Raw genomic sequence first — 20462 nt, forward strand, 5'->3', positions numbered from 1 at the left:
TCTGTGCAAAACCCCCTGCTACACTTCACAGAGAACATTTTAGTACAGACTGAGGGAGAAGTTGGAGAAGATAAAGGAGAGAGGGATTGGAAGAGAATCACTGGCATCTGAATTTCCACTGTAGACTTGTGGAAGATACAGGCGGAGTTGTTAAAGTTGAATTTGGCCTTGGGGTGTTCATGAGTTGCACTTTTGAAAAGCCAATTTTAGCATTGTTTAAGGTCTTTTGTTCACCCTTTACGTTCTGTGGAAGTGTGTGTGCTTGCCAATGGCTTTAATTTCTGGATGTTTTTTAGCTGATGCTTCATCTCTCATTCATTCTTTTGTGCATGTACGCACAGTGGAGTCATCACCTCATGTTTGTCAAGATTAGAGATGGTCTCTTTAATTCCACTTCACCACATGTCGGGATTCATTTGTATTCTTTGTCAGGAGTTAATGGAGTTTTTTCACGGCTCGCTCTGAAAGTCTTTGAAGACACCAGACCTGATGTGATGTGTATACAGCCGCCAGCGCTATTGCTTCTGATTGATTTGTTGTCTTTTTGTTTGCTCTGTGGTTGTTTTTGTTTCTCTCCATTTTTGTCATATTTTCTCAAATTTGAATGAATTTCTGGATGAAATACTATGTCAGTTTTCTTTGTGAGCAGGAGCTTCCATTACACATCACTGCATCCATCAAACACAATTCACGCTTTCCCTGTGTTGCTTTGTTTTTTCCTCTCAAATGAAATGGAGAGGTACCATAGTACTGTATGTATGTTGTAAACAATGTTTGCTGTAATTTTTCAACACCATATGCCAAGTCTCTGGTCACACTTTGCTTGATCACATGTTCTCCCAATTTCACTTCAGTATATTGGACTTTCCTTTTAGTTTGAGATGACTTAACATATGATGTGAAGAAAATGTTGACCCTTCATTCCTTTTCTTAAGTCTGTAAATGTCCTTCACTATTTATCACTATGCCAATTATTGTCACCAAACCATATTTGAATAATGCACCATGTCTGCACAACCTTGTATTTGGCTTCCCTAATGCAGCCTATGAATGATAAGATTTCTGAGATGCAGTATTTTCACCTGATAGACCAGGTGATGCCTGGCTAAATTTACCAGTCAGTTAATCTAAGTTGAGCAATACTGAAGTTTTTGGTAAGATTTAAAGGAGATCAGAGAAGAGCTGTAGTCGTTGCATGATTGTTAATGGCCAATAAGTTAGATGTTGACCTAACAATAAAGAACAGAGAAAAGCACCTCACCATTTACCCTCTTCTTAAAGTTATGTCTCCATGATGGCACTCCCTCTTTGAGGGAGCGTTTTTAAGAGTTGTCTGATTCCTTACCCTTGAAGACTTGTCTTTTAAATCCTTAAGGAGGGAAACGGCCAACTGATCTTTTAGAAGTGTTTATTGAGTTCCTCTTGAAAGGGAAAGGAAAAAATGGATTTGTGACTTCTTATTTATCACGCTGAGCTCACTGTGATATTTTCAAATGTTGAAAAAAGCCTGATGTAGCTCACAAATCATCAAAGAGCCACTGGAGTGGCTTGTAACAGGGCTCTCCAGCTCAGAGGAAAAAGAAACTGATGTTCCTCACAACTACAGTCATCTTTTGGTGTTACACATACACAGTTATATACACTCTAATACTCAGTCCTTTATAGACTAAATACAAACAAACCCTTATGCAGCACAGTGCCTAGACCAGTCAAACATCAATTGGTTTGTTCCTCTTAGATTAGGTATCAGAAGAAGTGCCTAATTGGAAAGTCTTGTTTAAGTATAAATGTCATCTTAAACTAGGTTTACCCTCAGGATGAACAGATAATGAAATGTCTACCAGATAATCAGCCCACAGTGGTGAGAGACTGAGTGAAAGGGAGGGATTATTAAACATCTCTTTTGATATGTGGTCAAGCTACCTAGTACAAGAATAAGTGCTCAATTATGCTTGAATAAGTTAGTCTCCCACTATCCAATTTCAACCCTTGTAGCAGCACGCAATTTTGTCCTAGTAATTATTTCTGAACAAATTAGTTTTCCATAGTTGCCTTTAATGTGTCTGAATCAGGCAAAACTGGATATAGAGGCATTTTAGGAGTCTCTTGGTATTTACAGAATGTGAAAACCTGTATTTAATTGAGTGAATCAATAAGTGCTCTAATACACTGTCAAAAGACCTGGAGAAATTAGCAATTTATTTACCAAACATTATTAGACATTTAGCTGAGCCTAGGTTTCAGGCCTTATATCATTTAGTTTAAATGGTGACGTTGTAAATTTGGGTTTTTAGAAATTGAAATGCATTGTACTGGTCAATTCAGACCTCAGGATTTTACTGTAGTTTCACAGCAGGGTCATACATTTGAAGACATTATTTTAGAGAGAGTGTTTACATCTTTTAAATGAGAAGTCCCTATTCTAGTGCATACTTTCTTAAGTTCTCCATCCTTTAATATGTTTTAATTGTCACCATAAAAGATACGTTTAGTACATTTATTATGTTTTGTTTCCCCTGACTTCCAACTCAAGTTATGTCGGCTTCGTACCTCGATCTGCTCTCAGATCACTGTTGTCTTGTTTTGTCTTGTTTTGTCTTGTCCAAAAAATTATAGTTTTAACCCCGTTGTCAACATGTGTTTAGGTATCTTACTATGTCATGGCCAATTTATTGTCAGTGCTGCACCTGTGAAATAGACCCATTGAGTATTCTCATTACAACCCTTGCTCATATTGTTTGTAACAGTCAGTCTGCATCCCTGTGCATCTAGATAACCTGGAGGGCAGGAAAGTACTACTCTGAAAATTAGTATTAGTGGGTCTTTTACCCCCATTCTCCACAAATGAGAGCAAGGCCATTAACATTTGTGTGTTTTCATTATGTAAATGGTGTTAATGCATACTCACAAATTGCCAACACAAAAGCAATAATTTTCTCCTACTGATCATAATGTGTCCAAGTGCATCGTCTTGATTATGAAACGCTAATTGCATACTGTCTCATCTCTTCTTCTCTGTCTTGCCCTGCAGATTCAGAAAAACCAAGGATCTTTAATGGTAAGTTTTACTGCATTAGAATAGGAGGAAAGAAAATAGAGGTCTCCCACACTATAGTCAGTTACTCTCGGGTGGCTCTCTCATTTGAAAAAACACTCAAATTGCATTTCTGCAATGAAATATTAGATCATACTTAAACTGTTGGTATTATATTAGGTGCCATTATGGAGCAGTAAAAACATTCAGGAGGAGAATGAGGGCTTTGTCTGAGCTTTCTGCATTTGATTAATCTAAGTAGATACTTTTTTATCACACTTGATTTTCCCTATTGCCATGAAATTCCATGCAGGCTAGCTTGATTTTTTTTCATCTCCCCGTGTCTCTCCTCTTGCAGCCTCTCCAGTTACTGCAATGCATCGTTGATGAGGTGAGTCGTCGTCTTATGTGCTTTTGCATCTAAAGTCAGTCCTAATGGCCCGGAAAGCTTATATTTTGTTTCCTAATGAAGCAAACCACTCAGGCGGCTTTGCTCCCCATTCACTCAACCCTTCACCCTATGCAACTGCCTGAGGCAATACACATATGCACACGCACATTACTGTAGAGGTTGGACCCATCATGAGTGACACACACACACACACACACACAAACACAGCTCTGAATTCTGTATCTTTCAGAGCTAGTACCAAAGCAGATAAAAAAAAAAAAGTTTAACCAGGGCTATTGTCATGACTGCACCACATGTGTATGTTTCATACACAGAGCAGTGGCACATTACAGCAGAATATTATGAAATTGAGTTTAATTTGTATCAGGCGTATTCATCACTCCCTTATAATGAGTTTGAATAGGTAACATCTGATCATGAAATGCTCTTGTTTTTCACACACACACACACACACACACACACACACACACACACAATTTATCACTTTGAATACTACAAATGAGAGAGCCACCCGAGAGTAAACCAGGCTACTGCGCAGTGCTACCCAACCTGAGCCTAAGCTGGAGAATTTTCTATGTCTTAGTACATGGACGCATTCTTTTCTTGTGTCTGTGTCACTCTAGCTATATTTTCATCATCGCCTTCCCCTTCACTCTCTTTTTTTGCCCCAAGTTTTTTGCTGACATACACCAATAGCAAAAAAATGCTACAACCCCTCTCAAGCCTAAACCAGCTCCCCCTAGACCCCCATCACCAGCCATATCACACATTAAACATACAATGTCACTTGTCCTTAACTGCCTATAGATCGGCCGTAATTAATAATTAAATGCTTTTGGTTGTAATGGATTGACCCAGGCTGACCTGTTCATTAGTCAGCGAGACGGAGGCATCACTCAAACTATTTTTCCTGCGCCCTTTGCCGTCTCCCCTCGAGGCGAGAGAACACTGTTGTCCCTGGCGATCAGCACCGCCTTACTGTCCTAGGTAATGCAGTGCTTTGGAGGAAGAGACAAGAGGATAAGCACTCTCTGGAAAGATGAAGTCGCTGAGAGAGAATGTAAAGGTTGAAAATGGCACTAGAGTGAGGAAGTGTGTACACTCACAGAGCACTTTATTAGGAACACCTATACACGTGCTTATTCATGCAATCATGTGGCAGCAGTGCAATGCATAAGGTCAGGAACCTCAGTTAATGTTTGTTCAGAATGAGGGGAAAAAATGTGATCTCAATAACCGGGGCATGATTGGTGGTGACAGATTGGGTGGTTTGAGTATTTCTGGGATTTTCACACACAACAGTATCTAGAGTTCACTCAGTGTTCCAAAAAACAAAAAAACATCAGGTGAGCGGCAGTTCTGTGGATGGAAACACCTTGTTGGTGAGAGAGGTAAGAGGAGAATAACCAGAGTGGTTGGAACTGACAGAAAGGCTATGGTAACTCAGATAACCACTCTTTAAAAGTGTCGTAAGTAGAAAAGCATCTCAGAATGCACAACATGTCAAACCTTGGTGCTGGTTAGCTATAGAAGACCACATCAGGTTATACAGCAGTGAGCACAGGCGCAACAACACTGGATAGCTGAAGACTGGTCCAGTGTATTTGGATTTCTGATGAGGCACACAGATGGTCATGTCAGAATTTGGCATGAACAGCCTGAATCCTTGGACCCAACCTGCCTTGTGTCAACAGTCCAGGCTGATGATGGTGGTGCAATGGTATAGAGAATGTTTTCTTGGCACACTTTGGGGTCCTTAATACCAATCAATAATTGTCTGAATGTAACAGCCTATTGTTGCTGTCCATGTGCATCACTTTATGGCCACAATTTACCATCTTGCACCGTGTCACAAAGCAAAAGTTGTCTCAAACTGGCTTCATGAACTTCATGTACTTCAGTGGCCTCCCCAGTCACCAGATCTGAATCCAATCCAACACATTTGGGATGTGGTAGAACAAGAGATTGGCAGCATGAATGTGCAGCTGACAGATCTGCAGAAATGATGTGATGCAATCATGTCAACATGAACCAGAATCTCAAAGGAACGTTTCCAACATCTTGTTGAATCCATGAAGACCTGAGGCTGTTTTGAGAACATAGGGAGGCCCTACCCAGTATTAGTGTGGTGCTCCTAATAAAGTGCGGCGTGAGTATATACCTCAGTGTACAACAGAACACCCAGAGATGTGCTGTGTCTGTCTTCTCCACTACCAGTTCATGGCTTAGTACAAATTGTAGAATGTAGAGGCATCATGGAACTATTAGAGTTGCCTTTTTGTTCTTCTTTTTATCTTCTTTTTATTTTATGTAGTGGATAATTTAATTTTTATCATTTTAATAGTTTATTTTAATTGGGGTAGACACACCTGACTTCAACATTATGGGAGGTGTGATATGGTTAATTATAATTGACTCACTGACATTTGATAACCATTGCCCATTGTAGATGTGATCCATATACTTTCTGCTTACTTTGATTTTGACGCTTTGATACTGTGTGTGTTACTTACCCACTGGGGATTTGAATGTTGCTGTTGTGGCTGAATGAGTAATAGGCTCCTGTGAGTGGATCATTAATATTACTGTAGCTAGATGTACAGTGTATTCGGAAAGTATTCAGACCCCCCCAGTTTTTCTTCAGACCAGAGAAACCTGTTTCTCACAGTCTGAGAATCTTGTTTTTGCAAACTTTCACTGAGGACTTCAGGTCAGAGGAGTGTTACTCTTTCTGGAGCTCAGGTTCTTGGTCACCTCTCTTACAAAGGTCCTTCTCCCCTGATAGTTCAGATGGCTGGGCAGCCAAATCTAGGTAGAGTCCTTTTGCAAACTTCTTTTTAAGAATTATGGAGGGCACTGTGCTCTTGAGAATCATAAATGCAGCAGAGATTTAGCAGGATAGCAGTCCTCAGATCTATGTCTTGATGCAATCCTGTGTCTTATCTCCAATAGTTCCTCCAACCTAGTGGCTTAGTTTTTGCTCTGTCATGTAAGCCGTCAGACCTTATATAGACAGGTGTGTGCCTTTCCAAATCATATTCGATCAATTGAATTTACCAAAGGTAGACTCCAATGAAGGAGTAGAAACCTCTGAAAGATGATGAAGAGAAATGGGAGGCACCTGAGCTTAATTTCAAGTGTAATATGTATACATAATACTTATGTCAATGTGATAATTCAGTTTTTCCTTTGTCATTATGGGAAATTGAGTGTAGAATGGTGAGGGGAATTTGTTTTTTAATTTTAGCAAAAGGCTGCAACATAAAAAAAAGTGAAAAAGTATAAGGCCTCTGAATGCACTGTATGTGTGATGGAGGGTGGAGTGTGACAGTCTGCTTTTATATCTCACACACAAACACACAGTGGCTTACGAAGAGACCAAGAGACTCACAATAAAGACCAAATAGATACAGAGATGAACAATTAGTGAAACAATTTGAAGGTTCAGATTTAACCCAAATGAATCTCAAATACAAAGGTGGCAACACAGAAAGAAACTGGGGTCTGACAAAGATTCTGAAGCAATTTGATGTGGGAAGGAGAGTGGCCTTGACAGTCATGACATCAACAAAGAGAATTTCACAGAGAAGACGAAACAGTGGTCACAAGTCACATCTTACCAGAGAGATGGATCCTTAAAGAGTCAGGTCACCTAACTTACAAAAAAATTCTCATTTACATGATGGTATCTAGATTTGCAGATTCAGTCTTCATCCCAACACTATGGAGGTGGATGTAGTTTGGATTTTAAAAAATTACATTTTTAAAACTCAAAAGAAATCGCGCTTTCTAGAAGCATGTACCAGTTTATCCACAGAACACCCTGTCAACAGTTTTCAAAATGGCCCTTTTCTAGTTTTGGGGGAAAAATTGTAAAATAGTTGAATGCATACCTCTGTGATGGAGTCACAAAAGAGAAATATTACATTGTGGGCTTAACAAAAGCAATATTTTTGCCTATGTAGAAATTGCTTTTATACAAGGCCAGCCCACAGAGACACAGAATGTGGTTTAAGGAGAACAAAACCTGGAGCTCTGAATGATGAGGAGAAAAAAAATTGTCAGCTTTGTAATTTTTTGTTGATTTGGATGACTGGAAAACCAAAGGATGCCATGACCCTTGAGCTATATAATGGCTATTTTATGAGACCATATTGTAAGACCACACAACACAGATTCAAATAAGTGTTAAGTTATGTTGAGGCCAAAGAGTGGTGCCACAGCTTGTTAAAAACCTTGTATGTTTAATTTTACTTAATTTAACTAGTCTACATTTCAGTGTGTGTTTCATTCATTCATTCAGTACACTCTGGGCATTGCTCATGGGGCGTTCTTAGCATGTATGTAAGTGCACTTACACCATGATAAATTATCCAGTGCATCAGTTTAACATTAGCTGGTATTAGTGTATGACAAAGAAAAATACTCACCCTGTTTGGCGAAGGTCTTGAACGAGAAGTTCTCTGTAGTTGTTCCGACCGTCTGTCTGCTGTCCACTCTCATTAATGTGCCTCTCTCCTCTGTTTGTTGAATAGCAAGTGGCTCCACTAATAAAGAACTTCCACTTTATTTTCAAGCCTGTAATTACTGATCTAATTTTGCCTAATAATTGCTTCATGGCAATGACATGTATATTTACTTGTACCCTTGTACCCTTGTAGTGTGTGTGTTCTGTCTCATAGTGGGGCACATTGACAACCAGAGGAATAATTCACACAGACTAGCCACTTTCATCAGCCTGCTTGTCTTTTGTGCTATCGCCTGCTGCCACATCAAAGCTGCAGCAGTGTTCCTCTCAGCTGGAGACATGAATACATGCATAAATGTGTGTGTGTGTGTGTGTGTGTGTGTGTGTGTGTGTGTGTTTGTGTTTGTGTTTGTGTTTGTGTTTGTGTTTGTGTGTGTGTGTGTGTGTGTGTGTGTGTGTGTGTGTGTGTGTGTGTGTGTGTGTGTGTGTGTGTGTGTGTGTGTGTGTGTGTGTGTGTGTGTGTTTGTGTTTGTGTTTGTGTCTGCAAAAAGGTGCATGTGCATGCAAATATGTGTGGAAAGTGCAGACAGAGATTTTGTATCCGATTTAGCCTACACAACACATAAATTAGCTGTGTAGTCAACACTTTGCACAAACTGTGGGCCCAATTCATCTTGTGTGTGCATGTGTGTGTGTGCGTGCATGCATGTACAGCATAGTACAGTCGTTGCAAATTATTTGGTTCTCTCCCTCTAAACAGAGTGTATACTAAGGCTTGTGGTGTGCAGAGCTCTAGGGCATTTGTTTGTGCATGCGTCTGTGTGTGTGTGTGTGTGTGTGTGTGTGTGTGTATGCGCTTGTGCTATGATATATTGCTCATCCAAGTGGCGGCAGCACTGTGAAGTGTGGTGAGATTAGAAGGAACCCATTCCTTTGTTAATTTAAATGGGTTCATGCATCATGCTTTGCAGGAGCCTGCCGATCAGAGCATTAAGGAATGGCGAACACTGCCCAGAGGTGTTTTTAATGGCACAGCAGGGCTTCAGATGTAAAGAGGTTTAATTCCCTGCATTTAAATAAGGGCCTAGTTGTGGACCCAGGCTTTATGATTTTTGTGCATATCTGAGTAGTTTGTGTATTTTTGTTTATATCTTTGTTGCATATATCATTGGCTGTCACTGCTGTTCATATTTTAAATCTTGTAGGACTTCCACTACTTGTCAGCTTACTTTTGATCTCTTCACCTCCTGTATCTGTGGTAAACATCCCAGCCTTGTGCACGTGCTGGTGTGTCGGGATGCAGTATGTTACATTTCAGTAAACAATGTAACATGTATTAAGATGGGTGTTATAGTCATCCAGAGTTGTTGCTGTTTTAATTAATGCCAATTTTCTCATTTGTAAGGAATGAGAATATGTATTTTGACATTTATATACATTACCATATTTGAAAGCTATATATTAGAACAACAAAAAAATCACATAGATTGTGCCACCTTAATAGCAATACTTTCTTAACATTATAATTCTATTCTTTTAAATGAATGTCTACAATCCCTGTCTATCTTTTTATTGAAACTTGAAACTTTATTGAAATTGTGTTGTTTTATTTTTTATTTCTATTTTCATTTTTTCTTTCTTGAGAACTATAAACATAAACTTCAGCACTTGAAAGAGTAGAATACTAATCCAGCTCCTTTTCGCACAGAATTTCTACTCTGCTGGAATTTACTGACACTTCAATAAAGAAAGAGAATACCGATGTTAATGTAATACTGCTATTGCCATGCAGTGGTCAACATTTTTTCTCCAAGGATATCAGGGGAAAAAAATGGGTCTAAATATTTAGAGATTGTCCTACTGACATTGAAAGGCAGGGAAAGAAGTAGAGTGAGAGAAGGTAAATAGAGGGAGCAAAGAGGTGAGGGGCCTCAATAGAGGGTCAGTCTTGCACAGCTGTTCGACATGGCATAGTTCATAGATCCTCTACTGACAAAATGTAGCAAGCCTGCCACACACACAGACACATACACACACACACACAAACAACTTACTGTTGTTCATTTTTGCAGCAATGTTCAGAGTCAGTCTTCATTCTGAAATGAAATGCTCAAGTGAGCTTCACTCACAAATGGTCAGCAGCTTTTTCAAAAGTGCAGAAAGGGTGTTCAATGTGTTGTAAAAGAAATTAATTAAAATAAATAAGCCAGTTCAGTTATTAGCTGATAGCAATTTTTTGAGATCAAAACAAAGAGGAAAACATTCATCTTTCATCACATAAAATATAAAACAACGCATCCAGGCACACAGTGAGCTTGTGAATATTAAGTACAGCCAAGTTCAAACAAAAACCATCAGGAACATAGTAAATCCTGTAATAATGTAGAAAATAAAAATGAGCAGTGGTGAAACTTATTATATTCAGTTATATTTGATCCATTTTTTGCGACAGCGGTGCCAGCAATAATACCACTTGGAAATGCCACGTAGGAAAAGTTGAAAATTTGTGTATTGCCACTAAAGGTTTTTTACTAAGACTGTGATAACAACTAACAAGTAACTGTGTCAGTCATGCAATTTCAATTTGAGGCATGTGTGGCAATGAATGCGTGGGGAGTCACAGCCCTATGATGTAAATGGAAGTATATGAGGGCAAAGGCAGGTCATCAGCCCATGTCATAAGTCTGTGCCAGTCTTATGTTTATAAAAGGCAGGGAAACAATAAACAAGCTTTTGCCATGATGCTGACACACTATGCAGCAAAAAACCCCAAGAGTCCAGCAAAACTCCACTGTTTTGATCATTGAGTGTGTGTGTTTTTCATTTCCTCACCTCAGCTTCATCCAAAAATGCTGCATTTGAAATGTGACATTTGGTTGGTTGGTTTGTAGACTTGGGTCATAACGGCAGTCGCATTGTGAGTGTCTTTCTCCTAAATTAATGACACTGTCAGGCTTTTGCGGCTGACTGTCATCAAATCTCCAAAGTGCCAGACTAAGGACAATTTTACCATGTTTGTCTCAACTTCTTGAACAACATGAAAAGAGTTTTTGTGAGTGAAAACTTCGATCTGGAGCTCTCTCATTTTGGCCTGTATTTTATGGTGTTTTGCTGTAATTTTCAACTTTAATTTTAATAATTAAACTGAGTTTTGTTAATCTAGTGTTTAATTAAGTTTTGCAGTACAGGTGCATTAATTTTAAATTGGGTTTAATAATTTCAAACCACATCAATCTAAATTATGACTAACCTCAATCTTAGTTTAAATCAATCTCTGTGGATATAAACCACCCTAATTTATCTGTATTTTTAAGTGTCAAGATTCAGCAGGTTATCATCATCCCAGATTAAAATGTTACTTATTGTTTAAATAGTTTTATTCGTCTTTACAGGATCCTCCAGTTCTTCCCGTCGACCAGTTCAGTGAAAAGTTTGTTCACTTCATCACTCAGTGGTGAGTCAGCTCCTCTTACTGTTTAATAAGCTTTGATTCTACAAAGACAGACGCCGAAATTATTTTAATTAACACCTTCTGATTTTAAATGGAATTTTGTCTGTGTTTGGCTCTTGACTGTGAAGTGTATTTGTTTGTGATTCTAGTTTCTACTAGCTTAATATGTTTGGCACAGTCAACCATCTGAGCCCCACAAAGCCAGACTGAACAATCACAAAGACCACAAGATGCATAAAATATAGATCTATGAGCCAAATTATTGTAGCTGAATCAAAGGTGTAATGTATACAGTGGGATTAAAGTGCATTTGCCTGTGTGTTGATGCATTGTGGATGTAGTGGTTATAGCAAGGACATTCAGTGCAGCTGATATTCAATAAAAAGCTGCTCTTTTTTTATGAGGAATGATTGATTTATCTAATGCAACGGGACAAAGACAGTGTTTACCCTGGGTTTGCCTCTGATTCATTAGCCTCTTGTAACCTTTATAGTTGCACAAACATTTACATACACACTCAAACCGCATGCAATAGGTCTGTGTCTATGTTCAGCACTCACTAGCTGGCTATACCAGCTGTTGTTTAATCCCCAAGTCTGCTTTATTTACTCAAACAGGGCACCTCTCTCTCAGGACAGACTGTGGTACAGGTGCCCTGCCCTGCCTCGGTGCTGGACTAGCACTATGTTCTCTCAGGCTACTCTTAGAGGGTCATGGCCCATTCATTGCAATGCATAAACCAGTAACATGATTAAGTGCAGACAGACCCCTACACTAATTCCTCAAAGTCCCAATGTAGGTCATTTTGACAGATTGTGTATGTATACACATTGTGGAGGACACCCACAGAAACACACACATAAATTCACTGAACCAATGTTGTAACTGCTTGAGTTTCAGTGTTCTTAGAAATAAGAAATATTAGTTGAACTTAGAAATGTTAATTAATCTGTTTCTAAAACATGTTTATATGTGTTTATAAAAGTGTTGTGTAGGTAGAACAAAAACATGTCTTGCACTTTTACGAACATGGTTTGAATAGTGGTATAGACTGCTCGTGTCTCTTTTTTTCAGTATGCGACGACAACCCAAAGAGAGGCCAGCCCCGAATAACCTCATGGTAAGTTAAACCAAGCCTTCCATTAAACAGTTCCAAGGACCACAAAATATAAGTTTTGAATAACTGTGTGCAGAAGGTGATCATATCCGTGCATTCCAATAAAAATTCAATTAATCATAATTTTAATATCTCTGTAGAGTTTGGATTATACAGTTGTGTTTTTTTGCAATGATTGAGGTGTTATGGGTCAAGGACCCTCAAAATTGGCATTGCTGCTTGGAAACAACAGCAATGAACTTCTTGCTACCAATGAAAGATGTCGGAGAGAGGTCAGCCAGAAACCTTGAGGTAGGTTTTAGACCTACTTCAGCAATAATTCATTTAATTCACTGCATTGGAGCCAAATTGAATGAATCAGGCTTAGCTGCTGTACAAGAGTCAAATAATTCTAGTTTACAAAATTAAATTTTATAGCCTAATGAAAATTTGAGCAAGGGACAAAGGGAAATTATTTTGTGTGTGTTTCTTCCACTGTGCATGTAATGGTCAGAGAGTAGATATATAATTTTAACATGTTACTGCTCAGGACATAATTAATTGTCAAAATCTTAAATGTTTAAGATTTGTATGTCACTAAAGTGAACTCATGTCTCATCTGCAAATGAGTACATGGACAACATTATTACTACTCATTCAGGCTACACTGAATAGACTTTGACAGGGCATAGTCCTCACTGAAATGTTGAAATAAGTTAATAAGGAATAATGTAAACAATCCAATAATCTATTCATCCATTTCCCGTAGTTTATACTATTCATTGCCATTGGCTGGTTCAACCTTTAAACCCAAAAGATTGCATTATGCCATGTGCAGTCACACTGTATTCAAAGATTCTGAATACTGTATGTGGATGAATCACCTTTAATTTGAAAATTGTATAAATCCTGATTATTGTGTAGCGCATGGAAGAACATCAGAGAGAATAAATGCATTTAAAGTGGTTAAGTTTACATTACAGCATACATTAATGAGAGAGTCTCACAGTCATCGAGCAAACGCATTCAGATCAAACTCACTGTACAAAGGGAAAGTTAATGGGCGACATGGTGAAGCCTTTACAAAATATGCTGCGTTTGATCATGGCTCTTTTGTTCTCTTTGCACAACTAGAATGGCACTCAGTAGAGTGCATACCTCACACATGTCTGTCATGAAATATTTTTTCATCAAGATTCAGACATTATTTACTGAGAAATTGGTGAAAGTCTCAAGAAGTGCCTTAATCTCACAATGTTAGAGAAAATGATAAAAATTCCCTTTTCAACCAGATCGGCACCAAAATTAAATGGACTCTTCCCTGGTCCCTGCCCCATCGCTCCACCAAGTTCAGTGCAAATTGGTTCAGTACTTTTTGCATAATTCTACTGACAAACAAACAAACAGACACAGGTAAAAACATAACCTCCATGATGGAGATAAATGTAATACTTAATCAGTATTGAAAGTAGATGAAATACATTCAAGGACAGCTCTTTCAGGTCCAAAACACAAATAAATGAGGTATATTCAGGCATAAGGTCAAGAGTGTCTGAAGGTCTAAGGTTTTTCTTTTTTCCCTTAATGGCTGTAGTACAGTAGGCCTATGAAAATGCATTATTAAAGATGCCACTAAAAGACTGGACACTGGTATTAACAAAAAGCAAACTTAGTTTTTACTGTACAACCTCACAAAACATGTTTTTGGCCAGAATCCATAAACTAATTATGACAAAAATTTACACAAATGTTTAATGTGATAAAATGATGAAGTAATGACATTTTATATCCAAAAGGTCAAAAATCAGCTTAAGTGTGAAAACACTAATTTGGCCATTATTCAACACTGTACTTGTGGAACAGAAGGATTGTTTCACATTTAGTCAGATACTTATTCAGTAATCATGATTTTGGGTGCCCACCTTGAAAATGTGGTGATTGTACAGATCTCCGGTGCTGGTTGAAGATGTGTGTGTGAAGCATCCATGTCATAGAATTTGTAGCTTCTTTGAACACTGTCTTGGGTCATGGCTACAACTTTATGTTCCATGAGAATCAGCTTTATAAGCCAAGTATGTGAACACATACAAGAAAGTGTTTCAATGAATTCACACATTAATATAATAGACAAACAACAACAGCAAAGTTTAACAAAGTCAAGTCAAATCAATTCTACATTTATATTCTTACAACACAAATCAAAAAATACACTTAATACTTTTATTCAATTCCATGAAAGTCTTCCCTGCCTATATGTAAACTGCAACTGGTTGGCAGAGGTGGCACACTACCACTGTTTTTAAGCTTTTTGTCAGACATGGTTTATAAATAAATACTCTGCTATAAATTATGGTTTTTGTCTAATATTGTTTGTCCAAAAAAAAAGTTCAATTAACTAGTTAAAAATTACACCTACACCATCTCAGACATTCATAAATCCAGGATCTATGAAAATGCTAATATTGTTCTTTTCAAGTTTGCCTACTGCTGAATTGCTGACAGAGAATAAAGCAGCTGTGATTTGGTGGTGCCTTGGTTCTAACAGCCACAGCAAGTTAATTAATAGTAAACTTGATAATAAAATAATAATAAACTGTAGCTTTGCTATTGTCCTTCATTTGTAAGTTGCTTTGGATGAAAGTGTCTGCTAAATGAGTAAATGTAAATGTAAATTAATACTCAAATACAAAAGGCATAGATTCTGTGACTCTAGTAAAGTTGAGTTTTTTAAAGAAGTGAGTGAAGTTCACTAAGTTCCAGCTCTTCCTGACAGGACTAGCCTTTTTAGGACTACCATGTTTGCTGTTCTAGCATTAGCACACTAGGCCTCAGCAGTTTGCACAAACTGCCTTTTAAGAGTCGCAACACTCTCCGGTTTCTGTGTCAGTACCAAGGACAGCGACAGCTGGGTCCACAGAGAGAAGAGGGGTGAGGGTTTGTGTTGTGGGGATAGAGGGCTGGAGGGTGTAAATGCAGAGCTGTTAACAGATTGTATGTTCTCAGTCTCACACCAGAAAGGAGGAGTAAAGGGAAATATTGTCGAGACACTCATTGGGAATTCCTTCCTCCAGACAAAAGTGGTTCTCTTCAGGGAGAGTCCTCATACTACCACTTTTGAGGAAGTTCAGCTTGTTTTTGCAGCATGCTGCTCAATTTTTTGTTTCTTGTTGACCTTTATTTGAACACTGCTTCCATTGTTTGCGTTGAGTGACACCTGTGACACCAGTCACTCTTGTCTGTTTGTCTATATAATTTTTGCAGTGGAGAGGATGCTGTTTTTAGTTTGACTGAAAACGCAATCATCCTCTTTTGCCTTAGTCTGTTTGAATGCCCAATTTATTGTAACTGCTTATGTACTTATACCTTGAACAAGAACACAGTGTATCCTTGTGGTTTCTCGTTTCCTTCAATACTTGGTTTCACAACCAAAGCTTAATTCAAACACAAATAATTCAAAGATAAGGGTTACTCAGAGCATCAATTACCAATACCTAACAGACAATATTAGACCTCTGCCAGTGAAAAGTCAGTTTATCCTCCAGTATATGAACACAATTAATTTAGGACCCAACTTATCCCAGTTATCCATTGCTTCTTGCCTGCAATACAATATTGTAATTCTGTAACATAAATATTAATTTTTCTAATGCCAGTGAATTAAACCAGAATGTCCTTTGTTGTTTGACATTCTGATGAAAAGGACAATATTTAATCCAAAGCATTGACCATGTGGTGCAACGCATATCATTGTTTCTTTGTGAGGACCTTCAAACTTAGAGAAATTTTTTTTTTAACATTTCCAACTTTTCCCTTTGGTTACCTTCTTAAACAGGTAATTCTGTCAGTAGTTTCATGAAGGGATATTTGAATTCACAAATTTAAAAAGTCACTGTTATAGTGGACTGGAGCTGTTAACTAAGTGAATAAAAAAAAAGACTGCAAGAACCAACTTAGCTTCTGGTCTGTATAACCTTAAAGAATTTTCCCTGTGGAGGTTTTGACTAGTAGTAAAATTGAGGAACAACCTTTTAAAGATTAGGTTCCAGCTTAATTTATCACGCAGGATATGCAGGAGCATATGTGGTGGAAATGCACCAAGAAATGACGGTTTCTTGCTGTTCTTTCTTTTTCGTATTTGTTTGAAGAATCACTGCTACCATAACATAGATATCTTTTCATCACTATATGTAGCATCCTTTTTCAACCACACCCTGCTTTTCCTTTTTTTCTGGTTTCTAAATGTTTTACGTAATCATGTCTCATGTGGTGGCTGTGATTGCTTACTCTCTCCCACACTCCCTGCCCCACTTTTTCATATTCATTGTGATCTCTTCTCTTCTGTTTTTCAAATTTTCACAGTTGTCTTTTTTTGACTCCCTCTATTCCTCAAACCTCTTGTTTTTCCCTTACCTATATTTTTCTCCTCCTGTAGGCCTTTCATTTCTTCCTCTGCCGGTGATGAACTGAGATAAGGTCATGGATGCCTGCCTTTGTGGCACCAGCCTGCTGATTGTCTTTCTCTCTCCTCCTCCTCCTCCTCCTCATTCCCTCTTTCCTCCCCACCTCTCACTCTGCTTCCCCATTCCCCCAGCCTCCTGACTACATTAAAACTCTTTACCTATTCTATCTGTATGTTAATGCACCTAGCCACAGCTCCCCTTTTCTCCTCTCCCTCTGCTGTACAGAAGGTGCTACCATTTGCTCTCAGTTTATATCTGAGCAACTCATTTCTCCTGGAAGGGAATGCGGGAACTCACACAATAGTGTTAGATACTGAGCAAATAATGTTATTTTATGACTATACAAACTCACCTAGCAGCGCTAGTTTGATCATCAGGTTTCAGCATGTGGTTTCTCTAATCACTGGTATAGCTTTTATTGACGTCATTATTGTCACTGTGATTTTATCCTATTAGATGCTCTTTAAAGGGCTGCTGTTTGATTGCATGCCTGCTCTTGATGGGTTCTGTCCCTGAAGCCCGATGCAGTCTGTTACTAACTACTTTACCGGTTGCTATGCTTATACTATCAATCTTTTATCCTATTTACTTCAACTTTGTTATTATTTTACCAAACTAAGGCATACAGGGAAAGGAAAACCTTTATTGGGTTCATGCTATGTTCAAGGAAAAAACATGATTTCATTGTGCCTTGTAGCAGTTTTTAAACATCTATGCAAAACTACAAAAAACTTTGTTAGTTTTCTATTGCATAAATGATTTTATTTTGTATATAGCTTCTTTAGTCTCCAGTGTCAAAAACCCACTGTAATGTGATGGCAGCAGGAAGGTCTGAACCTGTCATGAGAAGAGGATTAACATTAGAAAAAATTTGAGGTACTTGATAAAACACTTGTTAACTTATGCTAATGAATGAAATCAAGCGTCAGTTTTACACTTTTGAATTGAACTTGTAACTAATACAAAAAACAATCATGTTATCCCTCTCTCAAGCCAGTTTCAAGACCCAGGGGTAGTTATACATTGTTTACAGTAATGTTGACTACTTTACAGGCCTCTTCTTCATTGCCTTTGGTGGCACATTTCTACTTTTCCTTTTATGTCAAACAGTGGAATAGCTTGAAACCAGCTGTAGGAGAATGCCTGCCTATGTGTTCACACCTGTGTCCTCAATACCAGCAAAAAGAATCCACCCTTACCTTTGTCCTTTTGACATAATTCCTCAAAAGCATCCTATAGCTGCAGTATTTATGATTGATTGACACATTGGTCAATCAGTCATTTAAGCTTGTACAAATAAATTAGTCATTTTGAATGGACTTTCAAATTTCAGATTATTTGTGATAGTTTTTAGTTTCAGGAACTACCCATTACTGTGCTCTGGCTGTGAGTGTATAGTGATACACAGTATGGTAACAAGTAAATCAGTGGCTTGTAATTTGATACCTTACCAAAAAGCCTTGACACCAGTGGAAGCGCTGAGTTGATCCGAGCCCAGATGGTTTACACCATGACTCACAATCTGTTTGTCAGTTTGTTGGACACTAATTAATCAAGACGAAATCCCTAACAGAGCTCTGCCTGGCTGTATCAAGCTCAATGCTTCTCTTGTATCAGTAAGACATCTTTCTTCCCATTTCTCCTGTCGCCTTATTTGCAAAGAATCACATGATAAGCCTTTAGAGAGGAAAGTGAGTGTGTTTTTCTCCCCTTATACTAATGCATCTTTCATTGTGGACACCCTATCCTGTCATCATAAGCTCATGACGTTGGTCAGCTGAGGAGACTTTCCATTGGCTCACTCCCAGGACGTTAGCTGCAGGTATTTGGTGATGACTTGTCCTGTCTGAGGTTTCTTGCTTTTGGTTCTAAACAGGCTGTCTTACTCCTCTACTCTCCTTCAGTACAACGTCTGTTCTGTTACTAAGCTTTAGTACAAGAAAGACAGTAAATATGGTTTTTGTTGCACAAATGCTATTGATACAACATTATTTTGTTTGTGTACCTGTTTTTGCTTATGTTAATTTATGTGTGTGAGAGAAGAATGAGAGTGATGATCCCCACGCCCTTATATTCTTTGATTGTGATTTGATGGACATTTCATTTCCCCCTCCCCCCTCTCCCTCATCATCCCTCGCTCCCCAGCCAGCAGCCTTCAAACAGCCTTTTAGCACCCTTGTCAGTGCAGCTCTCCTATTCTGCTTTTCTATTCATATGCACACATACACACATGCACAAATTTCATTGCCCCTTTTCAACCCTGGAGACACCAGATGAGCCCCTCGGTTTTTCACAAAGGAACCCCTCCTGTCTCTGACTATTCCCAAATCTAGTTTGGACTTAAACACACACAAACACACACACAGAGTTTTGACCATTTACGGTGCCATAATAAAAACTTGGTATTAACAAACTGACAAGTTAATATCAATTCATACTATGTCTGTCATAAGCAACGCCAATATAGTAACCACTGACCTTTACTGTCCATGCTGTTTATTGGGTTGCTCATTCATTTAATGATTCCATCAATTTCCATTCATCTGTCATATCAGACAACATGGATGTGTCTATTTACCACTAAGAAAAAATAGTCTTTTATCAACTGCAGTTTTGGAGTTTTTTTTCTTTGTGTTATTCTGTTTTTCCACAGTTTTCTTTTTGTTGTTTTTTGGTTTGTTGTTGTTGTTTAATGCCAGACTGCTAAGCCAATTGACAAATCCTAATGTCCCCTGTTGACTGACTTACTTAGGCCCTGTTCAGACCTGGTATTAACATCTGTCCCAGGTGATCCAATCACAAGTGGACAGCTCTAAAAAAAAAAAAAAAAAAAAAAAAAAACTTATTTCACTGTAGAGCTATGCACATTGGATTGATTTGCTCAAGCCCTCCGTACCGCTCTCTCTCTCTCACTCACACATACGCAGGAGCACACTTATTGACACCACTTTGTTGAGACAGACATGTATGAGATGTAAGGAAGCAACAAGATAACACACATTGTCTTTAACTGATACTGACTTTACTTATATTTTTCATTAAGGATGAAGAAAGTAGCAGATTAAGCCTCTCATTTAGCCTTCCTTACGGTTTATAAGCTGCTTGAATTCTTCAACAGTGATAGAGATGCCTCTGTGTTCTTGGCTTTTATGTCATAGTCACATACTGCACTTTTTTACTGAAAAATTCGTGAGCTGAAAAGGGTGTCATATTAAACATCTTCTAGGGTGTTTTGTTTTGCTTTATGTGGGTGATTTCTTGCATGATTTCTAGTTATCATGTGTCTCAAACTTTGGATGTAGTTTTACTGTCTGAGAAATAGGTGTGTTAATGTTAACATCTCTACATGGGGGAAAAGGCTTTTCACATCCAGGTGTAATATTGCACATCTTTTTCCTCTTCCCCTTGCAGACATTTGCCAACTCGCTGGTGCCTCCTCCTCCCTAAACTTCTGTCAACACCTCTGCTGAAAAATTTTTTTTTTTTTTTTAAATTTTAGCCATGGGTCTTCAGAGACATAAACCCCATTCACACATACTGG

At 38.3% G+C, this 20462-nt stretch overlaps 1 protein-coding gene across 1 annotated transcript in view; it reads left to right on the top strand.

Moving 5' to 3' along the window:
• The window catches only part of map2k5 (mitogen-activated protein kinase kinase 5), a 57212-nt gene that overhangs the window by 27475 nt on the left and 9275 nt on the right, over positions 1-20462 (top strand). Inside the window, exons 18-21 of the mRNA XM_071489124.1 lie at positions 3032-3058; positions 3393-3425; positions 11307-11368; positions 12440-12485. Of these exons, the coding sequence (XP_071345225.1) occupies positions 3032-3058; positions 3393-3425; positions 11307-11368; positions 12440-12485 (168 nt within the window). The remainder of the gene's footprint in view (positions 1-3031; positions 3059-3392; positions 3426-11306; positions 11369-12439; positions 12486-20462) is intronic.

Source organism: Trachinotus anak, unplaced genomic scaffold (assembly GCF_046630095.1).
Source record: "Trachinotus anak isolate AG129_WGS33_773 ecotype Australia unplaced genomic scaffold, CSIRO_AGI_Tana_v1 ptg000011l, whole genome shotgun sequence".
Classification (NCBI taxonomy): domain Eukaryota; kingdom Metazoa; phylum Chordata; class Actinopteri; order Carangiformes; family Carangidae; genus Trachinotus; species Trachinotus anak.